A 23,363-nucleotide genomic window follows, 5' to 3' on the forward strand; every position below is an offset into this window, starting at 1 on the left:
CTTGCTTTAGAGGGGGAAATGTAGCCATTAGAGCTATGTTTTTGTATGCTTCTTGGTACAATTCTAGGAACTGAGACATTTGTTTTCTCTGCTCTTGATTTTCCAAATCTTCCTTCCTATTTTGCGCGCACTTGGTGACATTTAGGCTCTCCCCATCTTCTTTTCCTCTGCCCTTTTCCCTTCCTCCTCTCAACGGTTGAGATTTATTACTGGCTTCATATTACTTTTAGTATCTCAGTAACACAGAAGTTTCTTAGGTTAGAAAACTCAATTGCAGCCTTACCCTCTCTAATTCATTGTGGAAAGCGCTTTGAGATACGGCGCTGCAAATTAGGACTTTGGAAAGGACAAGTGTCAACTTAGTCAAATCCTTTGCTCTAAGGCAGGAAGAGATCCACGACCACCACTCCAAATATCAAACAGAGTGGTCACTTCGGAACATGATTTGTTGCTAGAAAAATCTCTAGACTCAGCAGGAAAAATACAAGTCATGAGCCATATAGATTTGAGTGTGGAATACTTTTGTACCTCTAGTATAATGATCAGTGAAAAACAGTGTGGTCAAAACTCTTCTCCTAAGAAGTAGTAATAGCTCCACTGGGTGACCTTGAGCTTGTCACTTTCTCTCAGCCTAACTGACCTCACAAGGTGGCTGCAACGATAAAATTGAAAGGAGGATATCTGTGTGCGTTGCCTTGAAAGGCAGGATGCACGTATAATTAACGGAATAACAACAATCGTGCGATCTATAAGCAGGGATAGTGATCTCTACAGTTATTTCTCTAGGGGCTGGGATCTAAGTGAATTAAGGATACTACCGGTATAGACGTTTTAAGAGTTTAGAATTTTCATTGGCTCTACTAGTTTGAGAAAAGAGAGACACAGCAGTTAAGCGGCACAACTTATTTATTTATTAGCTTTCTTGGCTGCCCTTTACCATCCCAGGGTGGGGTACATATTTTTTTAAAAAAAAAATACAATTATAAAACAAACAGAACAGTCACAACCATAAAACAGGAAAAGTGCAAAAACTGTGTGTGTGTGTGTGTGTATGTGTGTGTGTGTGTACACAGTTAAAATAGTTCCAATATATGTGCAGGCTGGGATAAATAGGTAAAGGTAAAGGGACCCCTGACCATTAGGTCCAGTCGCGGATGACTCTGGGGTTGTGGCGCTCATCTCGCTTTACTGGCCGAGGGAGCTGGTGTATAGCCTCCAGGTCATGTGGCCAGCATGACAAAGCCACTTCTGGCAAACCAGAGCAGCACATGGAAACGCTGTTTACCTTCCCACTTTAGCGGTTCCTATTTATCTACTTGCACTTTGACATGCTTTCGAACTGCTAGGTTGGCAGGAGCTGGGACCGAGCAACAGGAGCTCACCCCGTCACAGGGATTCGAACCGCCGACCTTCTGATCAGCAAGCCCTAGGCTTTGTGATTTAACCCACAGCGCCACCTGGGTCCCCATGTTCCAAAGAAAACGTCTCACCACTGAAGGCCAAATTCCCACATTGCATGCATCTCTGGTTAAGATGTTATCTGCAGGAGACCAGTTTGATGATTGGTTGGGTATATGAGGGGGGGAAACGATCTTTTAGGTATGCTGGTCCCAAACTGTAATACTTGTACTACTCTTGCATTGTAATCTGAAACTGTTTAACATTGCATTTTAGCTATTCCCTCTTTAAAAAAAGTAACAGGTTTCATGGCACTCTAACAGCAGTGGTTTTCTCTCTCCCAGACCCTGCCTAGAGGTTTGCCAAATTATTTTTAAAAAAGAGTGATCTTTTCAGCCTGTTCCTATGCCATGTCCATCCATTCACAAATATATAAATACAACACAAGGCTTATAGACAGGTTATTGAGCAGGGAGTGGATTTTTTCCCTAAGAGCCTTTTCAGCAGTTACCTCATATCTTTAAAATTCCCTCCCTCAAGAGGTTTGTTTGGCTCCCTCCCTATCTTCTTTTAGATAAGCATTAAATACTTTTTTTCTGTCTTTGAGGGAAAGAGGGCGGGCCAGGTTTTAAACTGATACTGCATTTAAAATGCTTTGTGTCTGTATGTTTGTATGTAAAATGTGTGTCTGTATGTTTTGTATTTCTGTATGTGTGTGTTGGAAAATCTTCAATAAATTCATTTTAAAAAATAAAAATAAAATGCTTTTAAATTACAGTACATTTGACTTGGTCTCCTGGTCTGATTTATTTCGTGCTGCTGTTTTAACATTTTATATACTGGTTTTGTATTTTTCTATCTTTTTCCATTTGATTGTAAGCCACCTTGGAGCAGGGTGTGTGGGGTGTGGACTTTGTTTTGCTACGTGGCACAGAAATTCTTAAATAACTTTTACGGCATTGAATGAATTATCAGCTCTTTGCAAGTATTGCACCCCAGAAATGGGGGGGGGGGAGTGTCAATGAAAACAGCAAATAAACCCAAATTGCCCTATTTCAGATGAAACACCTTCACTTTAACCTCTTTTTTATAGTGGTTTTTAATAGCATTTTCTTTTGTTGTTGTTTGTTTGTTTGTTTGTTTGTTTGTTTTGACAAAGTAATAATAATAAATAAATAAGAATAAAAATGTATACCCCACCACTGAGACCATTCCATGGTAACTATCCAACCTCCCAAAATTTCAACACCTCTTGTGATGGTTTGACCCCTTTCTGTTTTAACAGTACAAACTCTACAAACATCATCCACATCTCCTCAAAATCATTTCTCCAGCATATTCCCCATCTTTTCTTAATGGCACATGTTAATTTTTTTGTTAATAGCTATATCCCACACCTCTTTAAACCATTCTTCCATTTTATATTCTGCTTGCCCCTTCCGCTTCCTGGCTATAATAATTCGTGCAGCTGTCAATTAATTTGTGAGCAAGTCCTTCATAGCCTGCGAACCTTACCACTTTCTTTCTTTGCAATCATTTGGCTTGTGTTTTGGGTTGTTTGAACCATCCATTTTACAAACAGAGCAGAGAACTAAACTAAAAAGACAGCGGAATGTTGTGAGTTGTGTTAAGGGAAGGGAGCCGAGTTTTCCGGATGAAAACATTGATTTTGTTGAGACTTATTCTGTGCTAATTCTTTCTACAGTGGCTAAGAAATCCCGGCCCCCAGCACGAGAAACGAACTTTGTTTGGGGACATGGTGTGCTTCTTGTTTATTACTCCGTTGGCTACCATCTCTGGCTGGCTGTGTCTTCGGGGAGCAGTGGACCACCTGCACTTTAGTAGTAGGCTAGAAGCTGTCGGCCTCATTGCACTCACTGTCGCACTCTTCACAATTTACCTCTTTTGGACACTAGTAAGTACTCTTTTTGTTGTTGTTTTGCTGTTAACTTTCATTTAGATTGGAGAGCCATGGTTTTTCTCATGTCGCCATGATGTAGCAGTGTTCAGAGATCACGCCACAACTCTTGTCTTATAAAAAAGAGGATCCAGCTTCGTGACTTTGATTTTGACTGTGGAGAGATGTAAAGTTATTATAAACTTATTTATATGATTTTTCAACTTAAAAATTTACAGAAGTATATCAAACATAAATCATAAAAACAAGATTCCAAGGAATCTCCTGGACTTCCATCCTGCCCAGGGTGGGTCCTATTATTAATCAGTTCCTCCCACATATTTTATGATAATCCAAACCTTCTAACTTCTTCCATTATGTCCAGAATCAACCTTAAAATATGAGTGCTATTCCAATCCTACTAGCGATTTTAACTGTTGTCTTTAAGATAAGTTATAAATTTTCCCCATTCCTTGTTAAAATTTTGGTCTTCCTGATTTCTGACTATGCCATTTCAGCATAGTCCATTAACTTCATCTGCCATTCCTCTCTGGTAGGGTCTTTATCTCCTTTCCATCTCTGGGGCAGTAACATCCGTGCAGCCATAGTCACATACATAAATAGTCTTTTCTGCTCCTTTGGGAGATGTAAAGTTAGCCTCTAAACATAGGAACTTTGGACAGACTCTAATTAGAGAAGGAGAAGTTGAATGGACTTGGAAAAACAGGCTGAAGAGGCAGGGAACTTCAGTTTCCGATGCGTACAAGCAAAGGAGAGGCGGATGCTTCCCTCCTACAAACCAATACCTTGTCATATCAGCTAAATGCAAAATAAAAGCTGAAGTGTAAGGATCCCAGCCAGCACACGTTCCTTTCCTCAGTTAGTGGGTGTTGGAAGAAAACTAGCTTGAGACAAGTGTGCTTTCTTATTCTAATGCGAATTCTGCAAGACAGCTGAACTTGCCTCAGGACAAGAAGCTCACAAGACCTTTCTCAGTCTCCCTAAATAGGTCTTCTGTTGACACTGGGCAAGAGCAACCTGGAATGCACTGAACGAACTCTGGTGGGAAAGATCTGAACCGTTCTCATTCCTTTGATATGGAGTGCTGAAAAGTCAACGTTTTCCAAGGCTCAGTGATGTTCAGAAATAACAAGTCTGAAGCGGTTAGCTTAACACTGTAGGCTAGACAACGATAATGTTGTTACAGTGTTGAAAGGGTGGTTTTTGTGGGGAGGGGGGTTTACTGCACTAACTTGAGTTCTAGCACTTTTTAAAATACAATCTGGTTTCCTCGTCTAGACATCTTTGACTTGGTGTCACTGACTGAACTTGCTCCTCTAATCTGTGGGAAAGGTTGGCAGCTCGATCACAAGTTCGTTTAAGGGAGAATACATGAATACGTCAAGTTGGCCTTATCTGTTTCCAGGAGACTGCCAGTCTGATGCACAGGCATGGAGAAATTGCACTGAATTCTCTTGCCTGGAAGATGTCTTATTGTGGTACATGGATTTTGGGGGAAGAAGCATCTCTTAAAGCAGGGGTGGGGATGGAGAAACCACTGGTCCTCCAGTTGTTACTGGACTCCAGCTCCCCCTCTTCCCTAACCATTAGGCATGTTGGTTGCAGCTGATGAGAGAGTGAGTTCTGCACCCCACAGGCATTTTCACATGGAAGTAGAAGTGCTTTCGAAGTTGCACTTGCAATACTTGCACTTTTTTGTGTGTGTGTGTGTGTTACTGTGGGATAGCAAGTTTAAACTGTGTGTACATCACATTTGAAATACCCTGATGTGAAAGGCAAAAACTGACATGCCTGAAATTGCTTCTCCATACCTGAAATTTTACAGTACCTGATCTGTCTCCTCCATGCACCCTCCCCTCCTACCTGTTGTAATAATCGAAGTTGTAGAAATGGAAGCAAGTGAGTCCCATCTGTGTTAAGGTTTCCAGCAATGTGCAACAACTAACCTGTTGATACACTCAATCAAGGGTGGGATCCTTTTTTAGTGCATTCCCTCATGGGACTGGATCTCTTTGGTGGGCAGAGCGAGAGGCAAGTGGACCAACAGTCGCGACTCTTACCTGTGCACAAAAGCCTACATTTCGAGCCATGCAAATGTCAGAAGTTTCTGTACAGACGCATAGCTCCCCGGCCTCTATTCAGGGAAGCATGTGGGCATCATCATAGTTCAAGGACACGTTCCAGCCAGGCAGAAGCTCTCAAGGAGGCTGTGGCGTGAAGAGTCCCAAAGAATGTACAGAAGGCCCCATTTGGGCCCTGGGCCTGAGATTTCTCATCCCTGCATTAAATAGATGTTTTGAGTTTTGTGAACAAAAAGTGGCATCTTAAAGTAGCCTTGGGAATACCATGCAGTAAGAGTGGGTTAGTGGACACAGATATCTCCAAAACCAAAGTGCTGCACCAACAAGTACAAAATAACCCCTCTGACACACCACAAATCCAACTCAATGGTGTAACATTGGAAAATGTCAATCAGTTCTCCTACCTGGGCAGTTATCTTTCCACAAGTGCCAACATTGATCCTGAAAATCCTGCATCACCTGAGCTCTGCGAGTGCGGCTTTCTCCCAATTGAAGTGCAGAGTGTTTGAGGACTGGGACATTCACAGGGAAACCAAAATGCTTGTTTACAAAGCTATTGTACTACCAACCTTACTGTATGCTTGTGAAACATGGACCACTTCTAAACACCATCTCCAACTCCTCGAAAGATTCCCTCAACGGTGTCTCTGAAAATTTTACACATCACTTGGGAAGACAGGCAAACTAATGTCAGTGTACTGGAAGAAGCAAAGATCACCAGTGTTGAAGCAATGATTCTTCAACATCAACTTCGTTGGACTGGTCATGTTGTACATGGTCATGATCGTCTTCCAAAGCAACTACTCTATTCTGAACTTAAAAATGGAAAGCGTAATGCTAGTGGTCAAGAAAAGAGGTTTAAAGACTGTCTCAAGGCAATATAAACTGTAGTATAAACACCAACAATTGGGAAACCCTTGCATGCAAGCGCTCCAATTGGAGAATAGCCTTTACCAAAGGTGTCATGGGCTTTGAAGACACTCGAACTCAGGACGCAAGGGAGAAATGTGCTAAGAGAAAGGCACACTTGGCAAATCCACACCGTCATCAACTCCCACCTGGAAACCAATGTCCCCACTGTGGAAGGATGTGTGGTTCCAGAATTGGCCTCCACAATCACTTATGGACTCATCGTTAAAACCATGTTTATGGGAGACAATCTTACTCGGCTACAAGTGATTGTCAAAGAAGAAGAAAGAAGAAGAAGAAGAATCTCCATACCTCCCCCAGATGCCCACCTGCTTTCTGCGCTAGCCATCAAGGGAGTAAAGTTCTTCCATGACCAGCATGGAAATGGCAAACAGGACGTAGAGTGATGTGTCCCTCATCTGTCATCCTACTCAGTGGAAGCGGAGTAGTCAGCATTTTTATGCTGGCTGTGAAGGATGAGAATGTAGGTGACAAGTCTCTTATTTGGCTAGTATTTGGGGGGAATAGGCTAGTGATTTTTATGGGCATATCTACAAATTTAGCATAAACTTTCAAAGATGCATGGAGTGCTATCCTCAGTTGTCAAAGAGAGAGAGAAATTACACACAGAGAGAGAGACCTACAAAGAAAATTGTAAACAGCAGGACCAAAAGGTCATGCAGTGAGAGATACAGTCTGACATTCTGTGACTGTGCCTCTTGCGTTTTGTGATCTTTTGGACCCACTGTTCACATTTTTCCCCCTCTGCCAAATGAGAATGACACTTCATATATCTGCTTAAGTGAGCTTTAGTCTACGAAAGCTTATGTGACAATAAATCTGTTTTGCCTTTAAGGTGCCAGAAGTCTCTGGCAGCTTTTACATTGGGCTCTTACTGGAGAATAGCCACAGTGAGTTCCACTCACCTTTTACAGAGCATCCATTCAATGTCATTAACACAACACCACTTCCTGTCTCCACTCCCTCCCCCCCATATCTCAGAAAATCCAACTTTTAAAACTTATCACCATCTTTGCTGCTTTTCCATAGTAAACCATCTTCAAGGTGGCTTACGGCATCAAAACATGTTGTGTAATTCAATAACAGAAGATGTACCAAATGTAGTCATATAAACAATAAGCTAATGAAAGCATCTCATATTGAAAAATTAGACAATCAGCTGATAGAGGTGAAGTTACAGAGAATCAGGCAGATGGCCTTCTTGGTAGTGGCACCCACCCATCAGTAGTTAAGTAGCTAGGCAACCTGAAGGCAGCCCTGTACAGGGAAGCTTTTTAAGGTTTAATGTTTTGTTTAATGTTTAATGTATAATGTATAATGTATAATGTTTAATGTTTTTGTATATGTTGGAAGCTGCACATAGTGGCTGGAGCAGCACAGTCAGATGTGGGGGGATTTATTGTTGTTGTTGTTGTTGTTGTTGTTAGGGACGCGCTGTGGTCTAAACCACTGAATCTCTTGGGCTTGCCGATTGTAAGGTCGGCGGTTTGAATCCCCACGACGGGGTGAGCTCCTATTGCTCTGTCCCAGCTCCTGCCAACCTAGTTCAAAAGCATGACAGTGCAAGTAGATAAATAGGTACCACTGCGGCAGGAAGGTAAACGATATTTCCGTGCACCATGGTGTCCCGTGGTGCCAGAAGCGGTTTTGTCATGTTGACCACATGACCCGGAAAGCTGTCTGCAGACAGACATCGGCTCCCTCAGCCTGAAAGCAAGATGAGCGTCGCAACCCCATAGTCACTTTTGACTGGACTTAGCCATCCAGGGGTCCTTTACCTATTATTATTATTATTATTATTATTATTATTATTATTATTATTATTATTATTATTATTGTAGAGTTGTGCTGTAAGACTCTTACCAGGTGTAATTCTGACCTTATTTTCTTTTGCCTCCATCTGCCTCCCCAATTTCATAGTCTGTAATTTCACACTAACATTTTTCTCTTGCCGCCACCCCACTGTTTGTTATCTGTTTCTGCCTTTGAAGGTCACCAGCCTTCTGATTACAGTGCAAGCAGTCTCCTCCAGTCAGTAAACCAAATGATCTGAAACCTGATTTGCTTTGGTCCCCACCAAATATGTAACTTTCTAAAGAAATGCCATGTGCATAGCTCTTTGACTGCCCCCAATTAGGAAACCACTGGCGTGGATATATATATATATATATATATATATATATATATATATATATATGGTGCATATTTAGTTTCACTTGCCCTGTACTTTTCCTGCTCTGCTTTTCAAGTCCTTTCCTGTCTGATTTTCAAAAACTGCATCTTTGGCATTTAAGACCAAGTACTGTAAATAAAATAAATGTTCCAAAGTAGCCATAAGAAATTGGTGCCTGTCAGCTGTGCAACCTCTGCGTAAGTTAAACCATTTAATTTTAGACGGGCTGCTATTTCTTTGTGTTGTCTAGCGCTCATAATGTTCGACATAAATCAGTGGCTGGCTGGCGCCCATTTCCCTGTTTCCTCTACCAGTTTGTGACACTGCAGAAATCTGTATAGCCTTCAGTTTGACCTGGTCCACCCTCCCTTAAGGAAACCGCCACACCTAAACACAACAGCAGCTTGCGACACAGCAGCCTTATCTCTGCAACTAGCAAAAGTTTTCAGGGAAGGAAGCTGCGGTATTCATTATTGTCACTCCAGTATCCATATATCTGTGAGACAATGGCAGCTTTCCTGGAAATAACTATTGCGTGTGTAGACCTTTTAACCACCCCCGAAATAAATTCAGACAAGACTCAAATTTTTTGGTTTGGCTTTTGGCAGAATTTAGGCCGCAACTTTATTGATTACAATCAAGTGAGTGGTTGCATAGGCTCTGGTTCGACTAGCTCCCTGCACCCTTTGCAGGTACTAGCCCTGACTCTGGGCACCAACCATAAGTCAGCCTCGGGTGAACCCCTGGGACAGTAGCAAGCAGGGGGGGTCTGCTAGACTTTCACCCAAATGTCCCTTGGACTCAGGCTCCTGAAGAGTTTATAACAAAGAATCATGTTACCTCTTACCGGATCATAAAGGATTATATACAGGCAGCCCCCCATTTATGTGAGGGCAGGGGTGCAAACTTGCGCCCCCCCCCCCACACACACATTGGAGGAGGAAGAAAAGTTTGGATTTGATATCGCGCTTTATCACTACCCGAAGGAGTCTTAAAGCGGCTAACAATTTCCTTTTCCCTTCCTCCCCCACAACAAACACTCTATGAGGTGAGTGGGGCTGAGAGACTTCAAAGAAGTGTGACCAGCCCAAGGTCACCCAGCAGCTGCATGTGGAGGAGCGGAGACGCGAACCCGGTTCCCCAGATTACAAGTCTACCACTCTTAACCACTACACCACACTGGCTCCCTGGCACAACCCCTACCAGGGAAGACCAACCATGAGTCCGTGGATTCCTTTGGTGGAATACCCAACGCATAGGGATGTCTAGGCAACCTGCCACCCCTATCACCTGAACCAGAGCCTATCCTCAACCTTACAAGTTGTGGCGATTTGCTATGCGGCAGGCAAAACCCAAATGGCACCAGCCAATCAGCCAAGTGGGGGAAATTCCTGCCGTGCCCCTGTCCCGACGACAGATGACACATGACAGCATAGCAAGGTCAAGCGCAAGCACTAATATAGGGAGAGGTGCGTGGGTGTTCCAATGCACTGGCCCAAAAGAGGAAGCTCAGGGACACGTGCATGGGCTTAAATAGAGGCCCCTCGATCAGTTTGACTGCCATCCCAATGGCCCAATTGCACCCAGGATCAAGGGACCTCCAATAGGGTGTTGTGGCCATCCAAACGTTCCCACCCACAACACAGGGTCTAGTTGCCAGGTCGCACTGCAACACATGCCCTCCTGTTAGGGAGGACCCTATTTTTCACTTTCTGCCAAGCTGAGGAATAGGACCTCTAAATACAAAGGGATAGGGTTATAAACAGAATATTATGCAGCCAAATTGACACCATCTACACACAAGCAGGTGATATCAGCTGGCTTGGAGGAATCCTAAAGTTTGCAGAAATTAACCTCTCCCTTAAAAGGAGGGGGGGATCATTCTGAGTGCGGAAGGAAAGACGTAAAAACAGCTCATTGAGAACTGAATGTTCTCAGTAACCACAGAGTGCTTTTATTTTTAGGGGGGGGCACATAGAAAATGGAGGGAGAAGGGGAATGGACTGTCCTGGAGGAAGGTGTGGTCTGACTGCCTGGAACAATGAACAAGAGCACTCTTCGCTGCAACATTTTAATGCAGATCATACTTGAAATGCCCTAAAAGAGCAGACTCTTAAGAAGGATGGAAAATTCTGCAATTACCATTTCTGTAATTGCCTTATATCAAGTCATGCTAAGAGCTGCCGTTCCCCTCGGGGACTCTAAATGGGGTGGATTAAGGATCCTAGACGAAATAGGAAAGGTTTTTGTGGAGACGCAGAATCGCTTAAAATAAAACAATGCCGTCTGCCAGGGCTGGCCTGCCTGAGATGACGGGCAAGGTAGTGCCACTTCTCTCACCATTTCCATGTACAGGATCCTATCAGGCTGGCAATTGAATCTTGCTTCATCACGGCTGCTGTGACAGCACCCCACAACCTCCTCACTTGAGGGCAGGAGGCTAGCTTAGGGAGGCTGGGGTGAACCCCATGGCACAGAAAACTCCATCTCCCAGTATCTGCACCTGCATCACTTTGCCTAATGCCCACAAGGGCTGGGTTCTACCCAACTTTGACTGACGTCATGTGGCAGGAGGAGGTCTGACGGGGCCGGCCACTGGTGGGGCCCGTCCTAGCCGGGAGGGGCAGCGGGGAGGCCTGTCGTAGGCCAAGGAATATTGAGGGGGCCCAGCCCTCTGGTTAAAATTTGAGGAGTCCTCAGGAAGAAAAAGTTCCCACCAGAGAGGAATGGCAGACCAAACTGATAGACTACACGGAGATGGCGAAAATGGCTGGGATAATCAGAAACCAGGAAGAGCAGAATTTCAATAAAGAATTGGGGGGGGGATTTATAACTTACCACTGTACACAGCTGAGCTCTTTAGCAGGATTTGAAGAAAACTTGTAATGTAACAATAACTAGGCGTATATGGGAGATTTAAAAATTGGAGTGACTTAAAATATGCAGTGGAAAAGGACTAGCGATGGAACCCATGGAGGGGTGCACGGGGAATCCAGAGATGATAATAATAATAATAATAATAATAATAATAATAATAATAATAATAATAATAGGTGTTTAATATCATCTCCAAACTAACTTATAATAATTATCTTTTATTCTTATAGACAACATTTTCAGCGTATGTTTCTCCCCTATTTCCCCCCTAATTAATCATTTTGACTGACCCCTCAATCAATTTGGGGCCTGATCTGAGTTAGGCTCATCCAAGTCAGAGTACAGTGGTACCTCAGTTTATGAACACAATTGGTTCCGGAAGTCTGTTCATAAACTGAAGCAAACTTTCCCATTGAAAGTAATGGAAAGTGGATTAATCTGTTCCAGACGGGTCCGCGGAGTACTTAAACTGAAGTGTTCATAAACTGAAGTGAATTTTCCCATTGAAAGTAATGGAAAGTGGATTAATCTGTTCCAGACGGGTCCGCGGAGTACTCAACCTGAAGCGTACTTAACCCGAAGCATGGGTGTAATTGGTTCCCGAAGTCTGTTCATAAACTGAAGCGTTCATAAACTGAAGCGGACATTCCCATTGAAAGTAATGTGGAAAGTGAAGTAATCTGTTCCAGATGGGTCTGTGGCGTTCGTAAACCGAAAATTCGTAAACCGAGATGTTCCTAAACCGAGGTTCCACTGTACCAGTTTGGGGCCTGGATTAGATTGAGCAGGGTGGGGCGGGTACACAGCCGTGGAAAATACTTTTTCCCCATTAAGAAACTTTTTTAAAAATCTATTTTTAAATCTCAATCTTTCTTTTTTTAGTTTGCAAGGATTCCCGACAGAACAGGGCACTTTCCACAAGTTGATAATGATTTCAAGAGCACTTGTCTTTATTGAACTGTAGGAGAGGCAACTCATTGCTTGTGGAGCTCGAGAGATAAAGCTGGGTTGTGGTTTGAAGAGGCACCCTCTGCCACAGGAGGAACACATATTGCTTGATGGGTTTTTAGCCTTCAGTGTAATTTTCTAACCTCAGTTTAGGTTTTTCCAATCCACCAACACTCCCAGAGACTCTTGCCCCGATTCAGTGACGGATGCCTGCATGCAGCTGATATGAATGTACATCTGTGTCACAATTACCTCAGTAACATTTAAATAAATCTGTTGATACAAAAGGAATGGGAACATGTCTCCCATTTCCAGTAACACCAGATATGGCCGGAGTGCTTTTGGGGCCCAGATGCTAGTGGAATAACTCGATCTAACAGCTTTGTAAAGATTATTCCTTTTTTTAAAAAAAATGGTGGTTGCACACACACACACACACACAAACACACACACACACACACACACACACACACACACACACACACAGTCATACCTTAGAAGTCAAACAGAATCCGTTCCGGAAGGCCTTTCGACTTCCAAAACATTCGGAAACCAAAGCGTGGCTTCTAAATGGCAGCAGGAAGCTCCTGCAGCCAATTGGAAACTGCAGAAGCCCTGTCGGATGTTTGGGTTCCAAAAATAGTTCACAAACCGGGACACTCACTTCACTTCCACGTTTTTGATGTTCAGGAGCCAAAATGTTCAGGAACTAAGCTGTTCAACTTCCAAGGTACGACCGGTACACACACACACACACACACACACACACACACACAACACATATAGACACTGAAAAAACAGGCAAGTAACAAAGGAAGGAAAGTAATACCTATTTTTAATACAGTATATTATATTCCTTTAATAAGCATTTACATGGTGGTCAGTCTTTCATAATGGATTCTCTTCTCTCCAGAAAATAGCTGTTCAAAGAAAAGGGCTATGAAACTCTTACTCTGTGTAAGAGCTTACAGAGCATATTAACACTTTCTGTTTTCCAGTATTGTTCCTCTGCTTCTTTGCTGCACTCCATGGACTGTAAATGTCATCTTAAGTTGACACTTTTAACTATAGGGTGCAGTCCGTTCTTTCTCTGGGCCCCAAAAGCTTCCTATTTTTTATTATATCTCCCAAATTGCTGCTAGTGACTTGGAGTGATGTAGGAGGAGTTCTTTTCTGAAACACAGTATTTAACTTTTACCATGAATATGCTTAATCGCTGCTCAGGTGAATATGCATTTTAACTGCAAATGCTTAACAACTATTTATCAGTGCAACTCCAAAGAATAATTTGCATCTTAAAATAACTCATGAGATTTTTTTTAAAAGTATTTTTCAGTCAGGAGCGAAATATCTATAAGCTGCATGTATATTTTTTGCATTGTTTCCCATTTTTATATACTGTGGTCATAAGCCTGATACGAATACTAGATAGATCAGATTAATTATAATAAATTATCAATTGCATGGTAACCTATAGCTTGTCTTTGCTGCCATGTGGGAGATCTGATTCCATTCCTACTCTATTAAGTCCAACAGGAGGGGGCTTTATTAATGAGGCAATGTGCTCTCCAGCTCAGGCGAGGAAGAGATTTCAAATTTTCGTTGTGTATCAACAGGGGCTCAATTTAATAGGGAACATGCATAACTGTTGGAACACAAAGCTGGCAATATAATAAGAGGACGCAGTGTGTATACAGAGGACTTGTACACTGTAGTGCTAAACATTTATAATGGGAACAAGTTCCATAGGAAACTATGCGACACGTGGCCCGAGCATGTGGGCTATGCGCTGGAGGAAGCTGCAAACTCACACACTTCCCCCACAGAATGGTTGCATAGCTCAGTGGTAGAGAATCTTCTTTGCATGCAGAAAAGGCCCAGGTTCAATGCCTAACATTTCCTGGGAGGGCTGGGCAGTGGCGTAGCATGGGTTACCAGTGCCTGGGGCTGCACAGAAGCAGGGTGGGAAGGAAACAGATGGAGTACGCATGCACACGCAACTGCCTAAGGTGTCCACATCACCCAGGAGATCACAGGTGGAGGGTTAAGAGAAGAAGAACTGTGTTGTCTGGAGAGGTCATTCCTGGTTCTCATTGAGAAGTTGTTTTCAGTGGAGCTGAGAGATGGAAGCATGTAGCTGTATTGAGGTGGTGCCAGGTGTTGAAATTTTGTGCCCGGGGCAACCACGCCACACCACTGGTGCTGGGACTTTCCCTTGGCTGAACTCCTGGAGAACCATTACTAGTGTGCAGGCCATGCTGAGCTAGATGGACCCGTTGCCTGACTCCATGTATGATAACTTCCTGTGTTCCACTGCACATGGAAGTTTTAGTGCATAGCAGGCCAGCCGGCATGATTCATCCATGAAAAGGTGGGGCACAGATGTTGTTAGGCCCAAGCGTAAAGGCTGTGGTTCACATTAAAGGTTCTGTACATAATGGGAGATGGTACGAGCCGGAGCCTTACTCTCGCCTGGCTCTCTGTCCAGTCTAGAGACTGCCCTACAGGCAAACCAACCCTCGCATTCAACTACAGTCATACTTTGGATGCCGAACGGAATCCGTTCTGGGAGTTGGTTTGACTTCCGAAAACATTTGACAACTGAGGCACGGCTTCTGATTGGTTGCAGGAGCTGCCTGCACTCAATCGGAAGCCACATCGGATGTTCGGCTTCCAAAGAACGTTTGGAAACAGGAACACTCACTTCCAGGTTTGCAGCATTTGGGAGCCAAAACATTCAAGTTGAAAGGTGTATGTGTTTTTTTACTTAAAATGCATCTCTGGGTTATTTGTGGGACATAGGAATTCGTTCATTTTGCCCCCCAAATTAAATTATTAGATTATAATGAATTGTCCAGATTAACAGAGGCAATTAGAGGACAACCTAGACAAGAATTTCAAAAAGAATGGGGGAAATGCAGAGAATACTTTACCAAACAGTGCCCCAAAATATACAACTGGATTTGTTTTGATTAATTTCTATAGGAGACTTTGTGGTTTTTTAAGTCATAACTAGGAAAAATTGTAATAATCACATATAAAAGAAATAGTACTGTACACAAGAAGTAAATAAGGAGGCCATTTACAGGATAAAGGAAGTCTTTTATTTTTATGTTATGTTTTCTTTGTGTAAGGGGATAGGAGTTTAATTTTGATAATTAAATTGTCAATGGTGGTGGATGGTGGTGGGTTTGTTTGTTTGTATGTATGAGTTGTTGTAGACTATGTTGTAAACAACAAACAACAACAACAACAACAACAAATCAAAATATAGTCCGGCTCCCCACAAGATCTGAGGAAAGTGGACCGGCCCCCTACTGAAAAAGTTTGCTGACCCCTGAATTATTCTAGTCCAGGCATCCCCAAACTTTGGCCCTCCAGATGTTTTGGGCTACAATTCCCATCACCCCTGACCACTAGTCCTCTTAGCTAGGGATCATGGGAGTTGTAGGCCAAAACATCTGGAGGGCCACAGTTTGGGGATTCCTGTTCTAGTCCAACCCCCTGCAATGTAGGAATATGTGCCCATTTAGGGCTCAAACCTGTGACCTTGATGTTATCAGCACCACGATCTAACCGACTGATCTCACCGGCAAGGCTCGGTACAACTAACCTCCTGGGATGCTATATAGATGTTTTCAAGCCCTATCTCAATTTCTGTCCAGCTGCATGCCGAGTTTTGATATTTCAGTGTGCTTCATTAGGTCCTGTTGCTTAAAAGTATTGACACTAGATCATTGTTCTTAGATTCACTCACAATGGCCCAGCAGGTGACCCTACACTACACAGTGATCATTATAGGCGAATCTAATTGTTCCTTTGCTTGGACAAACACTCATAACATTCGACTGTAATATTCCCTGAGCACTTTGGTTTCAAGTGTTGTATGGTGCTTATTTTTAGGGCATTAAAAACTCTTCGGCAGGAAAGACTTGAGTGCAGCTCCAATAATCCATGCTGCCCAATCGCACACACAGCCAAATAATCACAGAAAGTCGCTAGATTTCAGACTCCCATTAAAGCAGTACTGAGTACTGGCCAAAGAGGAGCATTGCCTGTGTCAATTGGATCACAAGAGGATAGCTGAATCCATGGGTGCTTGATTAAACTTTGCCACCCAGTGGCACCCATTTAATTTTGGCTTTGAGATACCCACAGATAGGTTGAGACCAAATGAATTGCTCAGAACAGTTCTCAGTTTCGTAATAGCAATGCCTAGAGGAATGGTTACTAAAGCATACCCTCCATGTGTCCCTAATTTCCAGGGACACCCCTAATTTAGAGAAGCCATCCCGGTTTCTGATTTGATCCTGGAATGTCCTGCTTTTTCTTAGGATATCCCCATTTTCATTGGAGAAATGTCAGAGGGTATGAACCCCCAAGGCATCAGAAGGCAACCCTGAATCGGGAAGGTTTTTAAAAAATGTTTTATTATGTTATATATATATTGAAAGCTGCCCAGAGTGGGCAACCCAGCAAGATGTGTGGGGTATTAATAGTAAAATTATCATTGTGGAATGGGACGTCCCTATTTTCATCAGAGAAATGTTTGACGGTATGCTAGAGAAAACCGATACCAGTAGTTGTTAAAAACCATACTAGGGATGAGGTTATTTATGGTATTTGGGTACCATGCCATTAAAAGGGTGTTTTTTTTAATGTTACATTGTCCCTAACACAGACCTTCCAAGGGCACCCTTTGTTCCAGGGACAGACCCAGATTTTTAGAAGCCATCCTGGTTTCTGATTTGAGCCTGGAATGTCCCACTTTTTCATTGGAGAAATGTGGGAGGGTGTGGAGTCATGTGACCCCCAAGCCTAGGAGACAACCTGTAACTAGACAACCTGTAAAAGTTGTAGTAGTAATATTATTATTATTAATTATTATTCTTAAATAATAATAATTTATTATTTATACCCCACCCATCTGGCTGGGTTTCCCCAGCCACTCTGGGCAACTCCCAACAGAATATTAAAAATACAGTAGAACCTCGGGTTGCGGACCCAATCCGTTCCGGGGTGCCATTCACACCCTGAAAAGTCCGCAACCCAAGCGACGCTTTTGCGCATGTGTGCGCAGCGAAACGCGGAAGTAAACACTTCCGGGTCCGCCGCGTTCGTAACCTGGAAAAACGCAACCCGCAGTGGACATCATCATTGTTATGGAATAGGTTGTCCCTACAGTGTTACCTCTGGATACGAACCCCCCCCTTTGCAAATGCTCCCAGCTATGCATGCAGCAAACCCTGAAGGAAAGGAAAGGTTTCTGCCGGCAGCGCCTGAGCAGGAGCGGGCTACCGACGGCTGCGCCTGTGCAGAACAACGCGCCACTGGATGCGAATGTTCCGGGGTAAGAATGGACCCCCAGAATGAATTAAGTTCGTATCCAGAGGTACCACTGTATTTTCATTGGATAAATGTTGGAGGGTATGCCCACACCAAGTGATGCATATATCAAAAGCTGCCCTCTGGGTGAGCAATGCACTACTACTGCAACTCATTGAACTTAAGAGTTTAGTGGAAGTAACTATTTTCAGAACAGAGACCCATACATTTGCAGAGAAGCTATTTTCCGTCATCCTTAAATAAGATCCTGTCTCCCACAGAGACTGCTGTTTATCCATTTGAATGAATATCATCATTGTTTCTATGATCAACACACAAACCTTGTCTCTGTTCTGCACAGGAGAGCTTTTGAATCCAAGATTCTGGGGTGTTTTGGGGGTTTTTTTAAGCATTGAAGGGGCAGATCCTTCCTTGGCTCATTGAGCCTCGCCTCAGCAAGATCGCACAGAATTACGTCTCCCTAGAACGGCTGATAGTTCACCAAAGATACTGCACAGTGTTTCAGAAAACTCGAAGGGGAATTTAGAAAAGGTCAGGCTTAACATTTTGGGTTTGTGAACTATTTCTCTAACACTTGAGCAAGTTTTTTGAGCTGCTGCCTGGAAAGCTTCCTGGCGAAACGCAATGCTTGAGCTGCCTTGGCCGCTGCTGAAATTTCAGTAGCTGACATCACTTGGAGATTGCCTGAAGGCAAGAACCCGTTGTAAACAAGCTGTCAGGCTTAACTAGGATATCCTGTGAAAATGTCTTAAACAAACGAGCAGCCACTTGGAGCCTGGCTCAACAATGCAGCTATTCCTGGAGAAGCCTTGCTTAAGCTTGCATGGCGATTTTAAGACAATTTCCTGCTTTTTCAAGAGGCACTACTGGGTTTTTCCAACCAGAATTTTACATCCTGAATTGTACCCAGGTGGTTGTTCGCCGCCCTACAAAAGGATATCAATATGATGGCAAACAGGGAAGCCCAATGGCCATTGTGAAGTAGGCAGCTGCAAGCACTGAATATTTTTGTTGAACCCAACCCTAATCACTTTAATCTTTTTGGGGGGGCTTAAAATGGGGAATCATTTTCAAATGAGTGCTGCATTGCCTGTTGGCGCACCACCTGTGGGGGTTTCATGACAATAGTGACCACTGACCACTGGCAGCAGTGGGCACAAGTGACACCACTTAGCCATATTCAAGCATTCATTTCTCTTAGATTCCTTCCACACACTTCTGCCAAGATCTTCCCACTCCAGCCTGCCAGTCTCCATTTTAACAGTTGACTATCATTCTTACAAAGTGGGAAGTCTTCTACTTCTGGAGGGTCCCCCTGTTATTTAGAAGCCTTCCATCATAACAAGGGGTATAGCTTCCCCCCCTGGCATCTAATAATCAGCAATTTTGATGCAGCTAACAAATTACAATTTGTTTCTCATCAGACGGGATTTTTTTTTCTAGTGGCAATCCAAAATATGGATTGAATGTATAGTACTTCCTTTTCTTAATACCGTATGCATTTATTGGTTGTGTTATGTGGAACTGGGAGTGGAAAGCTAATGTACTAAGTCCTACTGTAATGTGCTCTACATGGGGCTACCTTTGAAGGTGACCCGGAAACTACAACTAATCCAGAATGCGGCAGCTAGACTGGCGACTGAGAGTGGCTGCCCAGACCATATTAGACTGATCCTGAAATACCTACATTGGCTCCCAGTACGTTTCCGAGCAATTCAAAGTGTTGGTGCTGACCTTTACATAGCTGCCAAGTTATCCCTTTTTTAAAGGGAAATTCCATTATGCTGAATAGGCTTCCTCGTGAGAAAAGGGAAAACTTGGCAGCTATGGACCTTTAAAGCCCTAAACGGCCTCGGCCCAGTATACCTGAAGGAGCGTCTCCACCCCCATCGTTCAGCCCGGACACTGAGGTCCAGCTCTGAGGGCCTTCTAGTGGTTCCCTCACTGTGAGAAGTGAGGTTACAGGGAACCAGGCAGAGGGCCTTCTCGGTAGTGGCGCCCGCCCTGTGGAATGCCCTCCTATCAGATGTCAAGGAAGCAAACAACTATCTTGACTTCTGAAGGAAGTTTTTAATGTTTTGGGGAAGTTTTTAATGTTTGATGTTTTATTGATTTATTATTATTAATATTCTGTAGGGAGCTGCCAAGAGTGGCTGGCGAAACCCAGCCAAATGGGTGGGGTATAAATTTGTTGTTGTTGTTGTTAAATAATTTAAAATACATGGACATGGAACAAGAACAAGTTGTGCTAAGTTGTGCTAAGTTGTGCTATACATCCTGCTGGAATTTTAGCTGAGCTAAGGTTGGAACAAACTTACAAGCAGGGGTGGGGAATATTGTAGGACTGCAACTCTCATCGTCCCTATTGGCCATGCTGGTTGCAGCTGATGAGAGCTAGAGCCCAATATCACCTGGAGAGCCAAGTCTCCCATTCCTGACATTGAGCATAGAACCAACCTTTGATTGGTGGTGCCATCACTGGGGGCTGCCCCATAGGCATTGACCCATGGCAGAGCGTATTGGGTGGTAGGTCCCCATTTGTGAAGGCCCTGCTTAGTGAAGTACACCTGTCTCCCTTACTGACTTCCAGGCATTTGATGGCTGAAAGGCACTGGGTGAAATTCAGTGTCGCTCAGAGACAACCATCCCATCAGTGCAAGCATTTTAGCTTGCCAGATGCAAAGAGCTCTCCTCTTTTCCCCCAACACCCCCCAACCCATTTGGGGGGGGGGGGAAATACAGGGAGGGAAGCCCTGTTGTGCAAGCAGAAGTCTTTGCTCAGGACTTCAAGTCACTGGACTTGCTGAGTGAATCTCTCCCATCATTCCTGGCACCGAAATCATGGGTTGAGAAAATGTATTTAACCGTTTTTTAGAATGCTATTAACAGTGTTTTCAGTATTGATGTGTTTGTGACCCTGGGCTCCTTTGGGAGGAGGAGGGGCAGGAAATAAGTTAATGAAATAATCATACCTCCCTACTGAGAGCTTATACATTGCACAGCTGGGTGGCTCTTTATGATCTTGCAAGAGCCTCAGAACTGCTTCTTGATGGCTGGACCTCAACCTTCTTCTGTAATGTTTAATAGGTCTGGTCCTGTTACCAGTGTGCACCTGGACTCACATGTATGTTCATATACACAACTGTTTGGGATCTTTATGGAAGTGTGTTAACATTATGCCCACAGGATGCTCTCACAAAGAACTAAACAGTGTTTGGTTTATTAGATGAAATAGGAGTGACAGAATCTATAAAGATGCTGCTTTAGACAGCGAAGTTACATTCTAAGCAGGTAGCAAATTATGATACATACATACCTTGATTAAAGAGTAGAAGATTCCCTAACTGTTCTGAAAAGCTTACAGAAATGTGGGCATAAACTTGAAGTGAAGAGAGGGGGGGGGGAGGAAAGTATATCTACCCTTGAAGTGAAGCAGAAATATGCTGAGTCCTGGGGAGCACTGGGGCAAGTGCTGCCCTGTTGTAGCTAGCCAACTAACCTCATGGTGCTGTGGTCTAAACCATTGAGCCTCTTGGGCTTGCCAATCAGAAGGCCGGCGGTTCGAAACCCCGCAACGGAATGAGCTCACATTGCTCTGTCCCAGCTTCTGCCAACCTAGCAGTTTGAAAGCACACCAGTGCAAGTAGACAAATAGGTACTGCTGTGGCGGGAAGTTAAATGGTGTTTCTGTGCGCTCTGGTTTCTGTCACGGTGTTCTGTTGCACCAGAAGCGGTTTAGTCATGCTGGCCACACAACCTGGAAAGCTGTCTGTGGACAAATGCCAAGGTGTGCCAGTGGAGAGGGGAGGGGCTTTAGAATGTGTCCAACAATTTTTACAATCCCTACCAGACTTTCCTGCGAAGTTCCCACCTTGCCCATCTTTGGTCTTCCTGTTCCCGTTTGCTTAACAAAAGAGCAAAATACTTTGATGGTATCTGCACCTGCCCATCTTTCGGTGATCTGCCTTTACATCACCTTACCATTGTGGGGATGGATCTCACTGAGGAGTTGAGTAACATGTACAGTCGTCCCTTGGTTTTCAAACAGCTCAGTTCTCGAACGTTTTGGCTCCCGAACGCCGCAAACCCGGAAGTAAGTGTTTCAGTTTGCGAACTATTTTTGGAAGCCAAACGCGTGATGAGGCTTCCTGCAGCCAATCAGAAGCCGCGCTTTGCTTTCCGAATGTTTTGGAAGTCAAACGGACTTCCGGAATGGATTCCATTCGACTTCCAAGGCACGACTGCACTTGAAAATAAATTTGCACGTGTTTGTCTTCTGGTCAGATATGGGTGAACTCAGGATATGTCCAAATGCCTTTCAGCAGAGTGCTGGAATCTGGTTTGTTCCAGGATCACCAAAGCTCATCATGGAGGGTCTCATGTCATATCAGAGTTATGTCAATCTTATGCCACGATCTACAGAGATCGACCGTATCATAAATTCAGTTTAACACACACCTTACAGTTCCACATGGGCAGGTGTTTTCCACCTGATTGTTGATGGATGATAATCCAGTGACAAGGACCTTCCCTTGAGATGCTGGACCTTGAAATGCTATAGCTGCACTGTAGAGTGAAGATGCTCTATATGAAATTCACTTTTTTTGCTCTCCATGTTTCGCTCTTCTCATCTCAAATATGCCCTTTCCCCTTGTTCTTCCTGCAGGTATCCTTTAGGTACCACTGTAGATTATATAATGAATGGCGTCGGACCAATCAAAGAGTTATCCTCCTCATCCCAAAGTCTGTCAGCATCCCTTCAAACCAGCAGTCATTGCTGGGCCTCCATTCAGTCAAAAGGAACTCAAAAGAGACAATCGTTTAATTGTGATAATCATGAGCTGGGGCCATGAACTACATGCGGGGGTCTAATTCCATCCAAACCTGGTAGTGGTTATTATGAAAAGACAAGACTCTTCACGCCGAAGAGAGGACACGACTGTGGGAATTGAAATCACGGATGCTGCAATCATATGATATTTGCTGAGCTGCCAAACCTGCTTAAACTTTAGCAGATACTGTATGAAATTCCTCAATCCCATGTTGATAGCTGCATCGCTAGGGATGCAACCCTTTTTTATTGTTGTTTAAAAATGATTAAACTATGATGGCAAACAATGCAAAACACGTCTGTGGCGGTATTTATTTAAGTGGTTCGACAGGTTTCCTGCTGCATTCCTCTTCTCCCACCTACATTAAAACGAGAAGAATAGGAGGATGTTGTGCTGCAATTGAACTTTAATAAGTGAAATGCCATTTGAAAAGAGAGAGAGAAGTATTGGTTTGGCACACACAGTATATTGGTCTCGGAAGGGACTTAAGATTTTCCGCTCAAGCCTCACGAAGACTTGCCAAATGTGCAAAATAAATTCTATTTACTGATCACCCTTTATTTGGTTAACATGCATGCGTGCACACCATGGGAACCAGAGCTTCCCAATTATTTTCAATGGCAGGTGAAATTCTGCTCCTGCAAGCCTTTCCCCCGCTAATAGGGAAGAAGGTAACCACTGCTCGGGTAGGGGGCTGTAACTCCCACCATCTCTGACCATTGACCATGTTAGTTGCAGCTGATGAAAGCTGGGAGTCCAGCATCTGCCCTCCCCCACTTTGTATGCTTAAAACCTGCAAATTAGTTAGTGATTAGCATCATCTGCCAAATGTCGGGTGGTCTGCTCCATTCAAGGTTAAA

The 23,363-nt window shown here is 43.6% G+C and overlaps 1 protein-coding gene across 4 annotated transcripts in view; it reads left to right on the top strand.

Annotated features, from left to right (window-relative positions):
• MARCHF3 (membrane associated ring-CH-type finger 3) overlaps positions 1-22,796 on the top strand; it is a 160,218-nt gene extending 137,422 nt beyond the window's left edge. For all 4 annotated transcript variants that reach the window (XM_035100021.2, XM_060280128.1, XM_035100020.2 and 1 more), the window contains 2 exons: positions 3,104-3,313; positions 22,338-22,796. In XM_035100021.2, the coding sequence (XP_034955912.1) occupies positions 3,104-3,313; positions 22,338-22,496 (369 nt within the window). In that variant the 3' untranslated portion in view covers positions 22,497-22,796. The remainder of the gene's footprint in view (positions 1-3,103; positions 3,314-22,337) is intronic.
• The last annotated feature ends 567 nt before the right edge of the window (positions 22,797-23,363 follow it).

The sequence above is a fragment of the Zootoca vivipara genome, chromosome 11 (genome assembly GCF_963506605.1).
Source record: "Zootoca vivipara chromosome 11, rZooViv1.1, whole genome shotgun sequence".
Taxonomy (NCBI): domain Eukaryota; kingdom Metazoa; phylum Chordata; class Lepidosauria; order Squamata; family Lacertidae; genus Zootoca; species Zootoca vivipara.